Source organism: Camelus ferus, chromosome 27 (genome assembly GCF_009834535.1).
Source record: "Camelus ferus isolate YT-003-E chromosome 27, BCGSAC_Cfer_1.0, whole genome shotgun sequence".
In the NCBI taxonomy this organism is placed as follows: Eukaryota; Metazoa; Chordata; class Mammalia; order Artiodactyla; family Camelidae; genus Camelus; species Camelus ferus.
Genome location: NC_045722.1, coordinates 21,486,650 through 21,501,554, shown reverse-complemented (window position 1 = coordinate 21,501,554; position 14,905 = coordinate 21,486,650). Strand labels below are relative to the sequence as shown.

General features: G+C 41.7%; 1 protein-coding gene across 2 annotated transcripts in view; it reads left to right on the top strand.

Annotated features, from left to right (window-relative positions):
• CERS3 (ceramide synthase 3) overlaps positions 1–14,905 on the top strand; it is an 89,062-nt gene that overhangs the window by 54,086 nt on the left and 20,071 nt on the right. Inside the window, exons 9-11 of one of the 2 annotated variants that reach the window (XM_032468964.1) lie at positions 822–928; positions 11,289–11,442; positions 13,924–14,112. In XM_032468964.1, coding sequence (XP_032324855.1) covers positions 822–928; positions 11,289–11,442; positions 13,924–13,989 — 327 coding nt within the window. In that variant the 3' untranslated portion in view covers positions 13,990–14,112. Of the gene's footprint in view, positions 1–821; positions 929–11,288; positions 11,443–13,923; positions 14,113–14,905 lie in introns of those variants that run through there. The other variant, XM_006182673.3, reaches the window with a different exon arrangement.

Below are 14,905 nucleotides of genomic sequence, written 5' to 3'. Positions count from 1 at the left end.
CTGTCTCAGAACGGAGGCTACTCCCTTTAGGGCCTCCTGCCTACCCCACGGTCTGATCATATCCTTAGCCCATGGGAAGTATGGAAAATACAATGTAAACCGTTCCTGATGGTGTAATACACTGCCTCTCTTGTACTAGATGGGCCTGGAGCCTCTGGGGTGACTTCAGTTCTGAACTGGCAGGCCGAAGCCACACTCCCTAGAGAGATGGTCTACACTCAGCAGCCTCCGACCGCTTCCCACCCCCTCTTAAATAACTTTTAGTACCACATTAAATGACACTTTCTGTTATTCTTTTTACTCAACACAGATAATATGAGCAGTACAGACTAGCATAAAGTAAGTAGGGAAAATCGAGCACTTAAAACTTTATCTCAACCAGGACAAGGCTCTGCCTCTTCTGTCATCGGTCTTAAAGTAGCCACCTTGATTGCAAAGTGCCAGCTCTCCTCCCGGTTAAATGGAGGAAGTCAGCAAATACCCAGATGAGATGCATGCCAAAATTATGCTAATTTGTAGGGCTTGTGAAAGACAGGAGTAATATTAGAGTCGTTTTTAACTATTTTTTAACATTGCATTATAGCAAATTTCAAGCATATCACAAGATAAGGAGAAGAGTATACAGACCTAGTGGAGCCACAGTCCAGCATTAACAGTTATCAGCACAGCCGGTCTTGTTGCACCTACTTCCCATCCTTAACCCGCCCCCCACTGAGACCTTGAAGCAAATCCAATACACCATTCCATTCATAAGTATTAAATGTGAGGATTTTATTCTAGTATCATGCTCTCTGAATGCAATTTCTTTCTTTTTTTCTCAGTCTGCTAAGATGTTTTCTTATGCCAGATGGAAGCAAACCTGTAACATTCTGTTTTTCATCTTCTCCACCGTATTTCTCATCAGCCGCCTCATCATCTTTCCCTTCTGGTGAGTAGACAAGGTGCTGTGTGTGCCTCTGGTCACGGTGCTGGGGTGGCCTCGCATGTTGTTAAGGTCAGAGCATCGCCCTTTCTTTCTCACACTGATCTCAGCTATTGATGCCAAGTTCAGTTGGAAAAAAAAATGTCAAGAGGCCATTTTTATAAATAGTTAAAACCACACCTTCCAGCTTAGAAAGGCTTATTACAAAGGGAGATTAAAAGTGTGTGACCCAATGGGAAGCAGCAACTCATATTCTGTGTCTTATTTCATCAATGTGGATCTTTCTTTGTGATTAACAGCTTTTCCAGTTATTCAGTGAAATGTCATCGGCCAGTTATCAGGTCTTTAAAAGAGAAGCATGTTCTGTGTTAAAATTACAATAATTATAACCACCATTAATTGAATGCCTGACACTGGGTTAGGCCCTTTATACATCTTGGCACTAATCTACACAACAAATCATAAAGATAGGTGTTATCACTTCCACTTCGCAGGTGAGGAAACTGATACTCATTTCATTCTCCATGATCACTGGTCCTAACAGTGGTTTGTTGATTGGCTATTGATCAGTCTGTTGATTTTCTTTAGCCAAAGGCTGGCAGTGTATACTGCGTCTCCCTCTGAGGATCATTCCTTCGGCAAGCATAATTTTCCATGCGTTGATTGACAGAAACCAGGGGGAAAATTTGGGGAAGACTTTGATGGTTTGGAAAGAACAGCTGAAAACTAACGGTAGTTTGGAGCTAGTCTAGCAGTTTCAGATCCTCTTCACAAAAAAATTAGTGCTAATCAAGGTCCTAGGTTTCAGGGGAAGGAGATGGAGACCCAGGTCCCAGTCCTGATTCCTAGTGGATGGACAGCACCCTTGGCAGGCACCCAGGGAAGTCTGGTCAGGGAGGTCAAAGGGTGCTGCCCTCCCTAGGGAAGCCAGCTGTGTTCTTTGACTCAGGGCTGGATGTCTTGATTAGACATTTTGTTTTTCTGGAGAGGAGCAGCAGAGTGCAGTCATTAATTTCACAGAGGCAAGTCAGTCCTGACTCCACACTTACTACCCGTGTGATCTTGGACCAGTTTGATCATTTCTCTGTGCCTCAGTTTTCTCATCCGTAAAATGTAAATAAGGGTTGTCATGAGGCTTAACTGAAATAATACATATGAAATAGCTTAGAACAGTGTCTGGAACTTAGTAAAGACTCAGTAAATGCTAGTTGTTATTACTAAAATTATTGAGTCCCTCAGAATTTGGAGTTTAATCTAGAATCAAATCTGAGACACATGTCTAAGGTACTCTTCGTGGGTGATGAATGATATTACCATCACTTTTGCTTTGGCTGATCAAGTGTGTTTGTGAAATTAGAATATTGTACAGTAGCAATCATTGGTAGGATAAGTGTTGACTTGCAGAGAGCAGTTGGGTTGTGGCTTTTCAGTGTGACCTTCCTGGTGCTCTAAATCCAGCATCTGCCCATCAATGACACTTATTTTGTTCCAAAGGCACCATGTGTTCCAGTTATCTGTAGCTGCATAACAAACCATCTGAAAACTTTAGTGGCTTATGACAGTAGTGAGCAAATTTTTTCTTTAAAGGGCCATAACTATTTTAGGCTTTGAGGACCATATATGGTCTCTTTTACAAATTTTTCTTTGTTTTGTCTTGTTCTGTTTCTTTTACAACTCTTTAAAAATGTACCAAATCCAGCTTAGCTCACTGGCTGTAGAAAAATGGGCTGCAGGCTAGATTCTACCAACAGGCCACAGTTTGCAGACCTCTTTTAAAACAACACTTGTTGATTTTTATTCTCTCTTGTGATTCTGTGAGTTGACTGGCCTCATCTACATGATTTTCACTCCTGTGGTCACAGTCAAATGGTGGCTGGGCGGTAAGAGCTGGCATTTTCTTGAGGGCTTCCTCACTCACGTGGTTGAGGTAGCACACATAAGATTAGTTGTTCAGTGCTGATTGTGGGCTGGGACCTCAGCTGGACCTATCGGCTGGAACACCTGCCCGTGTCCCCCATTGGCCTGGCCTCCTCCTCACAGCACAGCAGCTGGAGTTCAAGTGTGAGCAGCTCAAGAGAGAGCCTGGCAGGTGCTGTACGTCCTGTTATAACCCAGCTTCAGAAGTCACAGCAGGTCACTTCCAGCCTCATTTTCTTCATTGGATCCAGGTCACTAAGTCCAGCTCACATTTAAGGGAAGGAAAATTAGACTCTGTTTCTTGATGGGAGTAGTTTCAAAGAATTTGTGGACATATTTTAAAAGCACACACCATGGGAGTTCTCAGCCTGGGGAACTCTCTGAGAAGCTCTACCTGCTGTAGCTGACTTCTAATTCAGCAGCGAAGGACATTCACCTCAGACCTGCTCGTGACGTCTCAAAAGTCACAAACTAGCTTACTCTTGCCCCGTAGACAGTCAAGCGTTGTGCTGGGGTTGAGTGATTGGGAGGTGGCGTTTCACTTTCCCCCACAACCTCCACTTTAAAAATCCTAGATTTAAGAACTCATTCTCTTGCCAGCATTTCTGGATTTCAAAGAGTATTAGTTATATGCATTTGGCATCTGCTTGATCTTGATACTTTGCTGAATTCATAGCCCACTGCAGAGGGCCACCAATATCACTGTTTGCTGTCTTTAGGGAGATGGGCTGCAAATAAACTAGTACTAACAGACTTGACTGTAAACACTTTATGTGGGTAAAAATTTTTCTGTCCTGACATTGATTGATTTTCATTGTTTGGAAGGTTAAGTAAAACCTTACCAAGATATTACAAGTTTAAGAGAGAGGTTTTCCGTGGTTATTGAAAATCAGTTGCAGTGTATTACTCTGGCTTACGTAGCCTTCCCATCAGCTTGGTTGTGTTACACAACCATCTCGCGTTGCCAGAGAGGAAAACTCAGTTCCTTGTTGTTAGCCTGGCTCCAACCATCTGTCTAAAACTTGCAACTCTGCAGACTCACTTTTCAAGGACATTTTATTAGTCCAGATTTGATAGGAATTTACCATGGACCAAACAACGTGTAGACAGCAGGCCTGCATCAGGCCTCAGGCACTGAAGAGCTGCTGTGGTTTGCAGTCTGTCACTCTGTTCTCAGCGGCCTTTGTTGCACATTTTGTGCTGAGACAAGGGGCTGGGCGGGGTGGGAAACATGTCTGAAAACCTCGAGGAGGAGAGCTGGAGTCTTACCCCGCTGCTTGTCTTTCTCTCCCTCTTCCCTCCGCCTCAAGCAGATTTGCTTTCCCCTCGTGAGTCCCCTTTTGTGTCTGTACAACTGTGTCCTCCTTTCTCCTATCCTTCTGCTCTTTTCGGGGATCTTATTTAGCCGATTCTCAGTCATGTCAGCAAGAGTTAATTACCTCGATTTTCTAAACATTGTTACTGTCAGTATTAGGTAGAATTTCCAATTGGCATTGGCCAAACTGCTTTAACCTAATTGCCTGGTTTCCCCATTTATTTGCATTTTAATTCAGAACCATTTAAATCTCAGGCTTATGTTTTTCACATTGTATTCCCAACTGCTGTATTAAAATAAGGGTTTCTATATTTTTGAGTTATTGGATGTGTCTATCACTTGAATGTTACACAAATACCATCTGAGAATCATTCGACTAGAAGGACCCCCCGAAGGTCAGGTGAACGGCTTCTCTGACTCCTGACAGCTTTCCTTCATAAATAAAGGAGCCAATCATGATTGAGTGCAGGCTGCTTGGTCTGAAGGGAAGGGGCACTGTTTCAGCTGCAGTCTGCAGGGGTCAGTGCTGGCCGATGGCCCCTGTTCTGGAACTCAGCACCGCTAGACGTTGTGAGGGGCCCATGGGTGGGTGAGACGCAGCTCCTTGCCTGCAGGTATTCATAACGGCAGTAGAAGAGATCTTTGTATCCATCACCTTATTCATATATTTGAAGACTATTAATACTGATCCGTGTTTTTTGATTGTTTCCAAAGAATGAATGAATGAATGAATGAATGAATGAATGAATAAATAAATAAATAAATAAATAAATAAATAAATAAATAAATAAATAAATAAAACATTTCCAACTGTGAATAATAAATAAATAGCTTCCTTACTTCCAAGGGTGTCTGTGCTAGTGGTAACTTAGTTTCCCCCCACAACGGTTCACAGGACTTAGGGCTTCATCTTTTGATGATCCAGGTCTCTCTGGTCCTGGAAAAATGGTACCTTGAAAAGCCTCCTGTGAAGGGGAATTTTGCACGCAGTGAGACCGTGGAGGCACTTGACATGGCTGTCGGAGAAGACAGTTTGAAGAGGAGAAAATACAAGCTCCAGCCGTGCTCTGAGCTGGTGTTCATCAGAGGGAGACAAGAGTGGGGCCTCGGTTCTGAGCGGTGGGTCTCAGGCTGCTAGGCGGGCTGCCCTGCCTCCGGGGATGGCGCCGTGCCCACCAGTCCCCAGCAGAGGGCGGCCCCTGGAGCCTCTGCTGGAGGCACATATCTGGGAACGAGACTTTCCAGTCCCGCAGCTGATGGCGGAGACGGCGAATGTCACCACAAGTGTTTGTTCAGCGTCTTGTCCCTCAGGGAGTCCTCAGGGCGGCTCCCCCCTGCATGCACACACCAGGCACTGCTGTGGCTGCTTGTCCACCTGGGGAAGACGGTTACATCAGGCCCTGCCTTCCAACCGCAGGGTTTAGAATGAGGGGCCTTATTCATAATTTAGTCCCACCCCTTTATTCATTTATTTGTTTGGAAATAATTTCAAGCTTGCAGGATAATTTCAACTATATCCCAGAGAACTCTTACATGTTTCCTTTATTTACCAGTTAGTGTTTCCCCTGTTTGCTTTGTTTTTTTTTTCTTTTTCTGTTTCTCTTTCTTTCTATCTCAACACAAACACACACACACACATGTGCTCACATGTGCGTGTATATGTATATATATACATTTTTTTGGAACCATTTGAAAGTTGCAACCATCATGTCCTTTTAATCGTTCATACTTCAGTGTGTATTTCCTAAGGACAAGGACATTCTTTTACAGAATCACAGTAGAGTTACCAGTTCCAGGAACCATAGCAGTCTGCCATCGTGCCTCAGAGTTGTCAGTTGATCCAATAATTCCTTTTGCTGCCTTCTTCCTTCTCTGCTGGATCTGGCCCAGGATCACACTCTGCGTTCAGCTGTCACCTGCCTGGAGCAGTTCTTGCTCCTTCTTGCCTTTCCTGTCATAGACATTGTTGCAGCGTTTAGACCCTGTTTGGTTTTCAAGTGAGGAGTTGAGATATTTCCAGGATCACACAGCTAGTTATTAGAGAACCAAAACTAGAAACAGGACATTTGAAACACAACACAGATATGTTTCCAATTAAGTTGCTAAATTGGGTGACTAAGAGCAGGCATCGTTTGCCTTCCCTAAGTATTTATTATGTTTTCTTCAATGACACAGTCACTTTGAAATATGACATCTCTAAAATAAAGGTGGGCCGTTACTCGCCAGTAGAACCAATGTTTGTCATTCTGACAAGGCTTAATGTTCACACCTACAGTTAACAAGTTAAAAAGACCCTTACCTTTCATTAGAAAAAAATAAACCTTTTGGTGGCCGCAAAACCAACTACTGTTTATACCAACATTGTAATTTTTTTCAAACCATGTAAACTCCAGCAATTGAAAGTGTGAAGATGGGAGACAAAACCCCAAATAAGGAAAAGGCCGAGGTTTGCAGCCCATAGCCTGGTAGTCACGTATCCGTTTGGACAGATTAAAGGCCAGTGGATGGAGCAGAGCCATCCTAGGCACTGAGGGATATTCTCTGTGAAAGGAGAGATTCCACAGGGTCTGTAACTGTACAAGCGTTTGTGTGTTCACACGTGTGCCGGCACACATCATGCACATGTGCCTGGGCCAGAATTGAAAAGGGCAGATATATTTTGTTTTTTGTCTTCCAATTCTTCTTTTAGCAAAGGAGGAGAAGAAATTGAGGTTGAGAAATTGGACCATTCTTTAGTGAGGACAGTCAGACTCATAGAAGGAAGTCCTGAAAATGTAACTGCAGCCCCTTAACCGCCGTCCCCAGGGCCGCGATGGCTACCCCCTCCCAGGAGTAACTCCTCTTCCGCTTCCTAGACCTCCCATCCCTTCTGTCCTCACGCAGAACAGGGTCCCAACTCCTGCTGAGCCTGCTCCCCCTCTCCAAATCCACTTCCTCCTTCTCCCTGCCAAGCAGAAAATCCAGCCAGCTCAGCAGCACCCTCCCTGGCTTTTGCCCTCCCGGTGTTACTAGCTGTGCCCTCTGCAGTAGGAAGGGGCATGGAGGGGGAAGGTCGTCACCGCCTTCGTGGTGGTAATGGTAATGTCTTGACTACCATTTTTGAGTGCTTCCACCTTGCTGAGCTCTTCCCATTTGTCAACTCACTTAACCCTCCCAACAACCTGACGAGGTGAATGCTGTTTTCATTTTACTGAAGAAACTGAAGCCCAGAGAGGCTATGCAACTTGCTGAAGACCATGGGGAAGCCACGGTCCAAATCCCGCTGGCTCTGGTGCCTGTGCCCTTGACCTCTCCTCTCTGCCAGGGCTCAGCTCTCTCTGAAGGCGTTCTATCTTAATGGCAGTTGCTTCCATTTCTAGGACACTACAGTTTGCAAAGCTGGCTGTGTGTTTCTCTGCAGCCTCCCAGTCAGAAAGGTGGGGTTAGTTCTACCCAGGGAACTGGAGGTGGTACAGGTTACCAGGAGAGGAGACAGCAGCCTCAGCCCTGAAGCCCAGCTCTGATGATTCTTTGTAAGACCAGCAAAGCTTCCCAAAGCTCTTCCAAGGAAGGCTGCGCCCCTGACCTTGACTTTCAAGGTCAGCAGGAGATGGCTGCATTCACCTCTCCAGCTTCACCTTACATCACCCTCCCGGCCACTCCTGTCCCTGAAGCCACACTGGTCTTCTTTTAGCCCTTGACTTTTCTGTGATGCATCCGCCTGACGGCTTTGTACATGTCGGCCCCTCCACCTGGAACCCTCTTTTCTGTGTCTTCCCTTCAGCTGGAGGGAAGAAGGAAACCTCAGTTCACTCAGCACCCTGAAATATGCTCCCTGTCCTTTTCTTTCTTTCTTTGCACGGACCACCGTGAGCTTGATTATATGTTTAGGTAATTATTTGCATTCTCTGGTAGAATATGTAAAGGACATATTTTTAAGTATGTTCCTTTGTTAATTTTGACACTGACAAATTCCAAGTAGGGGACCTAGTAAGGGGCCAGGCCCTGGGCCAGGTGATGGGAGGATACAGAGATGCAGGCATCATGGTCACTGCCTTTGTAAAGCTTGCCAGCTAGTGAGGAGTCAGCTCGTACAACAGCTGTCACTGCCGAACGCTCTAAGGAAGCTGGTAGCAGGGAGGCCTAGAGGCAAGTTATAAATTCAGAGGTGATCAGAATAGCACAGAGATTTTGTCGTGGAGGGGTCCATGCTCTGATACACGAGAAGAGTTTCAGTTGAAGGGGAGAGGAAGGAGATTCTAGACTGAGAGAGTACAGAAAAAGGCACTCATTGCTTAAAGCCCCAGCAAATCAGAACGGCGAATGTGCTTTATGTATATTATTTTCTTTAATCCCTGGGAATGTGGGCATCAGAATGTAATGCCCTGCTAGTTCAGGAATTTCAGTCTGTCTTATTCAATGCTATATTTTTGGCTCCCACAGAGTGCTAGGTAGCGCTATGGCAGATGCTTAATAAATGTCTATTGAATGAATAAATAGGTATTCATTGCTTCCATTTGACAACTGAGAAAATGAGCAAGGAAATGACTCAAGGTTACACAGAGCCAGGAGTTTAAGTGATAGAGCCATGGTTTTAGGAAACTATATTTTATAGCATTGAGGGTGAGAAAGACCTCTTAAAGCATGACACAGAGGCTAGCTATAAAGGAAGCAATTGATAAATCTGGTTACAAAAATATTAAAAAATTGATTTGCCAAAAAAAAATACATAAAGATTGAAAGAACCAGACTATGTGATGTTACTGAACATGATTACAAAATAACGTCGTTGCCCTTAATACATAAAAAGCACATGGGAATCAACAGGAAATATAAACACCCCAAGAGAAAAATGGATAAATATCATGAAGAAGCAATTCACAAAAGTATAAATCACAGTATAAAAGTATAAATCACCAACGCCCCCATATATATATGTATCTTCACAAGAAATTAAAATATAAATATAAACAATGTGATGCTGTTTTAGGCAGAGGCTGACAAAGTGCAGTGTTGGTCAAGATCTGGGGAAGGAGACGCTCTCAGTCCACTGGGCGCAAGACTGTGAATTGGTACAGTCTTGCTGGAAAGCAGTCTGGCAGTATACTCCAAAGTGTAAAGTGAATATTCTCTTTGATTCAGAATTTTAGCTGCTCTAAGGAAGTAATCGAACGATGTTATCAAAATGTCTTTTACAAGTAATTCTCACAGTGTTCTTTACAACGTAGTGAAAATTTGGAAACAACTTGAATGTCTATCAGTATAAGGGATTAGTTAAGTAAGCTGTGATATCTATAAATGGATTTCTGTGCAGCTGTTGCATAGGAGGCTATATGATAAGGGTTAGCAAACCATGGCTCACAGGCCAAATCCAGTTCACTGACTGTTTTTGTTAGTATAGTTTTATTGACACACTGTGACACCCACTAATTGATATATACTGTCTATAGCTGGTTTCCCACTACAATGGCCAGCTGAATAGTTGCAACTGAGACTAAGTGGCCCAGAGGCCTGAAATATTTACTATCTGTGCCTTTACGGAGATATTTGCTGACCACTGGTTTATAAATATATTCATTGACATGGAAAGCTCTCTGTAACATATTATTAAGTGATAAAAGCAGGGTACAAAATCACAAGCATAGTGTGATCTCTGTTATATAAAATCACACGGTAATGGGGAAGAGGAAGGAAAAAACACCTTAGAGAATGTATTTTTAGGAAAGATGTCTTAAATTATATTCACCAAACACAGTATGTACTGGGTCACCTGTGAGTTGTGAGGTTTTTGGTGATGTTTACTTAACCTCTTTATATTATCTGTAATTCCAAAGTTTCTAAAAAATATTTACATAAGTAAAATGGGTAAATGGCTGTTATCTTTGTTATATTGTGCTCAGAGTTCATATCGTTGCTTTTAAAATTGATAAAGATCTTGAACTGATAACTCAAAAAAAAGGAAACAGAGCTACTAAGTGGACTGTCAAAGGGAACGGCCAAAGATTGCAAATAATGCAAATTGAAATAGTTGTTTTTTTAATTAGCAAATTTTAAAACTCCTTGATACAGGTTGGGGATTCAATGAAACTCTTCTCTCGAAAATTGCTGGTAGCCTTGTAAATTGTTACAATTTTGGAAAATAATCTGGCAAAGTCTTAACAGCTTTTAATATAACCTTGAATTTATATACATTTAACATACACCTTGGAACAGTAATCTCAGATTTAGGAATATACACTAATTGTGGTGATGGTTACAGAAATCTATGCATATAATTCAAAGAACTGCACACCAAAATAGCCAATTTTACTAGACATTTAATTTTAAACATAAAATAAATATATATATGAAAAAACTAGAAGATAATACACAAAAATTGCAGTATTGTTTGTTTAAAATGGTGGTCTCATGAGCAACTTTCTTTCTTACTTTCCCTATTAAATAAATAAATTATTTTTATAATTGGGATAATATACTTTAAAACAAACCTATCCAGGAACCCTAAAATCGTAGTAGTGTATGTATGAAGTCTGGGGAGACAACAGATAGCCCTTCATCCTGCAGTTGTAGCTGAAGGCACTGTGGATCCTGGCCACTGAGGGCAGGTCAAATTGTATCCAGAAGTCTGTTTGTGACATTAATAAAGTATGCAATTCACTTTAGAAAGTGGAAGTAATAATAGAAACTTTGCTTCTTTAAAAGCCTCTTTTGTCTGGAAAATGTACTCCTGTAGAATTCCCATTCACTTTTGATGCCAAATAAATGAGATGGTGTCAAAAGGCAGTAATAACCCCATGTCCACGTGCACAGTCTCGTGTTCTGCAGCCCCGGAAGGGCTAGGGCACACTCTTCTCTTTGCGGGGAGGAAACCGAGGTAGAGAAACACTGGAGCGTAGGCAGTGTGGCAGTGAAAATTCCATTTACTTTAACTTTTCTCCCAGGAGGCAGACTGTATTTGTGTGTGTGTGTGTGTGTGTGTGTGTGGCTTGCCAATAATGATATAAAAGATAATATTTTATTTTCTCTTGAGACCTTCCTGGACAGCCTTAGAAATGAAATAAATGTTACATACCTTGGGAATAAAATGAGTGTTCTCATTGAAAATTCACAAGTCCTTTGACTGTAATGAAGTGCTCTCATCTGTTTGGTTTTCAGGATTTTATATTGCACGCTGATCCTGCCTCTACACTACCTTGAGCCTTTCTTTTCATACATCTTCCTCAACCTACACCTCATGATCCTGCAAGTCCTTCATGTTTACTGGGGTTACTTCATCCTGAAGATGCTCAAAAGATGTATATTCATGAAGGTAAGGGCTGTCCAAGCCTTATTGCTCTTAACAAATAGATTTCATTGCCACATTGAGGTGAGGCCTACGTGGTGGAATATTCTTGTTAATTTAGAATTAACCAAGTTTTTTTCTTGATTTGATCATTCTCAATGAAAATTTCTCCAAAATATAGCTAGATTCTTCATTAAGCAGGTCTCTAAGGTGCTGTTAAGAAATTGCTCTTATTAGAAGACAATTTTTTAAAATTTTTATCCAAAAATTGATGGCTGCTTCTTAAAGAATGTCCTAACAAGTCTAAATTTGCTCCAGTTTGGGACAAGCTTTATGGTGATGGTCGGGTGCTGTTTCAGAGCATTAGGTTACCTTTGCTGAGCATCCAGTTTGCATGTAGTGCTCCCGCCTTGAGCTTTCGTCTCCTCTCTGACGTTTTGTCCATCATTTTGCTATCCTTTTTTTCTGAAAACATCTTCGTCTCTGACAAATTAATACTACATTTTAAACAATAGAAGGTTTTTTGTTTGTTTTCTTTTGAATTCAGTTCTAGGTTTTAATTCCAAAACAGGGAAGAGGAGGGCTTCAGAAATAAATAAGACATAATCACTGCATTTGGGAAAACAGCCCAGCATCTGATATTCACCTACTAGCAACTACCTATATTGCACAGAGTGTTCTGTGCTGAAGGGAGGGCCCAGAAACTTGCTGTGGACGACAAAAGAGAAATTAGCTGACTCATGAGGACCAGGGGAAATTTCATTGAATTGATGGAATTTGACTGGAACCTCTTAGGCAAGTAAAAAAAAAAAAAAAAAAAAAATCAGATCACAGCTCCTTCCTTATCTAGAAATCATTCATGTGAGGGAATTTTAATTAAGAATCAACCTTTCAAGGTGAATGCTACCGCCAGCCCCCTTTTGGATGTTACCTAACCCACATGTAACACAGCATTGTATCACGATCAGAACGAGTGACTTGTGTGTAACACGTATGCTGGTAATTTAGCTGATAAGGTCATTTTTTAAGAACTCTCTGATTAATTCGTTTTCCTATCTTAGTGATTGTGTCTCAAAGGTCATTGAAAAGTTGACAAATGAAAGGGACATCACAATAACTGACCTCTGGGTTTTCCACCTTTTCTTAGCTTCTAGGTCCAGACAGAGGTGTGGGAAATTGGGCTGTGTCTGGATTAATCTCAAACCAAATCCTGAAAGTTTTTAATTTTTTAAACTAAATTACTGACTTGAGCTTGCTTTCCCAAGAGTAGATTCTTCCCTTCAAAGTTGTAGTGCCAAAAAAAAAAAACAAAACAAAAAACTTTCATTGAACAGTTCTAGTTTATTAACATTCTAAATAGCTTTTCTGTAATCTCTGCAAAAGTTACTTTATCCCTAAATGATGGATGCAGTTGGAGTCACTGAGATAAGGTTAAGAATTTGAGCAGTTAGTTTGCACATCCAGGAATTAGACAGAAGGAAGGTCACTGAACTGAGCCTGTCCTACCTTTGGGTCCAGCCTTCCTGGCGCTGCTGTCCCTAGGCAGGAACTGTTCCCTTATTAACTGGTGAGTGACAATCATTTCAGGCTTGGAAGGGATCCAGGCAGAACAAAACTTGGAAACCAGAAGATACTCTTGTTTGGTTTCATCATGATTTTCGTATTTCTGATCTCTAATGGGTTGTACCAAGCCTGATTAAAAATCCAGCGGGTTGGAGAGCTGTGGACAGGAATTCCTGATTTCTCATGCCGTACTTTGGAAAAGCTGTTTCCAATTGCAATTTGACAGCAGCAGTGGAGGCCCCCGCGGCCCTGATCCTTGCAGTCCGCATGATTTCAGCTGGCTTGCATGTGCACTCTGTTTTCCATAGCAGTGGCAAAACTGGCTGTGAAATCAGCCTCTTCCTCCAAAACCATAAAGCCGCCTTTTAAAGAATGCTATTTGAAGGCATAGTTGCATTGCAAAGGGGAGGAGAGGGGCAGAGGAGGGAGTTGACATTTTTAGAGCAACAACGAACAAGTCAGTTTTCAGTTCTATTTAATAAATATCTGCATTTAATACACGCCACAATTGTTACTAAGATGGCTATTTTTTGATATTTAAAAAATAGAATTGCAGAGGTTGGTAGGCCTTCAAAACCTTTTTTTTTTTTTCAATCTTATAGCAGAGATGGAGAATTTGTCTTTTCAAGTTCTTTGTGCCTGGCAGGCCCCTGATAAGTAGTTTTGAATATGCAAATGAATAAATAATTTGGGGGAAGAAACCACACTGTTTGGGGTGGAAAGTTACCAAATAATTTATTAATCTTTATGGTCTCCATGCATTTGCGCAGCAGACTGGAAAAACAGAAGTGATTATACTTCTTAAAAAACAACGATTTTCGGAAATATTCACATCTCATTTTCCCTAAACAATAGGATTGTTGCATGCATCTGATGAATGAGGACCTTCCACCCTTTGCTTCTGTTGTTGAATACCTTAGAATAACAATATCACTGTAATTTCAGGACACTAACACATACGCATCATGGTTAGCTGGCATCTTGCTGTGTGAGAACAAGAGTTGGCACTGAAACTTAACTGGTTCCTATAAACTGGATGATTTTGTGATGAACTACCAGCCCACACATCGCATCGGGAAGGATGACGGGCTGACACGTTCAAGTTGTCATTCTCTTTGCAAATATGAGAAGTGCTTTCAGAGGAAATTAGAAGCAGCATAGCATGCTTTTGTTTAATATTACTTAAGAGAACATGATTATCCTTAGGTTTATATTTTCTTCTTTCTAAATATCCTGGGTGCTGGCCAACTCAAGCATGTTCTGTGACCTCCTAGACTGGTGCATCGCCAAGACGTGGAGGAGGAGCTGTAGCATGCAGCCCTTAAAGCCAGGCTGGAGAAAGCAGCCCCTTGGCCACGGGCCCTAGCCATCTGCTCTTCCAGGCAGCGTCTCTTAAGTTCGCAGAATGACACTTCACACACGCTGAACTGTGTTAGTTAAAGAAAGGAACCTCTAATAAACAGGAGGAAGCTGAGGCCTCAACCAAATTCACTCAGTAATTTCATGGCAAAGCCAAGACTAGAAGAACCTCAGTCTCATACTTCATCTTTTCTAATTATTCTTTATTCAGATTCAGGGAAGAAAATAAATAACCCGAAAATTTATTTAAAATACTTGTATGGAGTAAAAACTAGTGAGTACAGAAACAAATCGAGTCATCAGGATTATAGATTAAAACACAGCCCAGATCCCTTACTGTTGAACTTTTTAAAAGCTTAAAAAATTATTTTGTAATCATTTTTAAGTAATTTTTTATTTTTAATAATTTTTACTTCCAAATAAAGCAACTAGGGTAATTGCTAAGAGTACATGCTCTGTGTGGATTCAGATCTCCGCCCCCTCATTTGTGGCTGTGTGACCTTGGGCGTATTACTTCTGTTCGCTGCCTCAGTGTGCTCACCTGTAAAGTGGGGCTGATGATATTAGT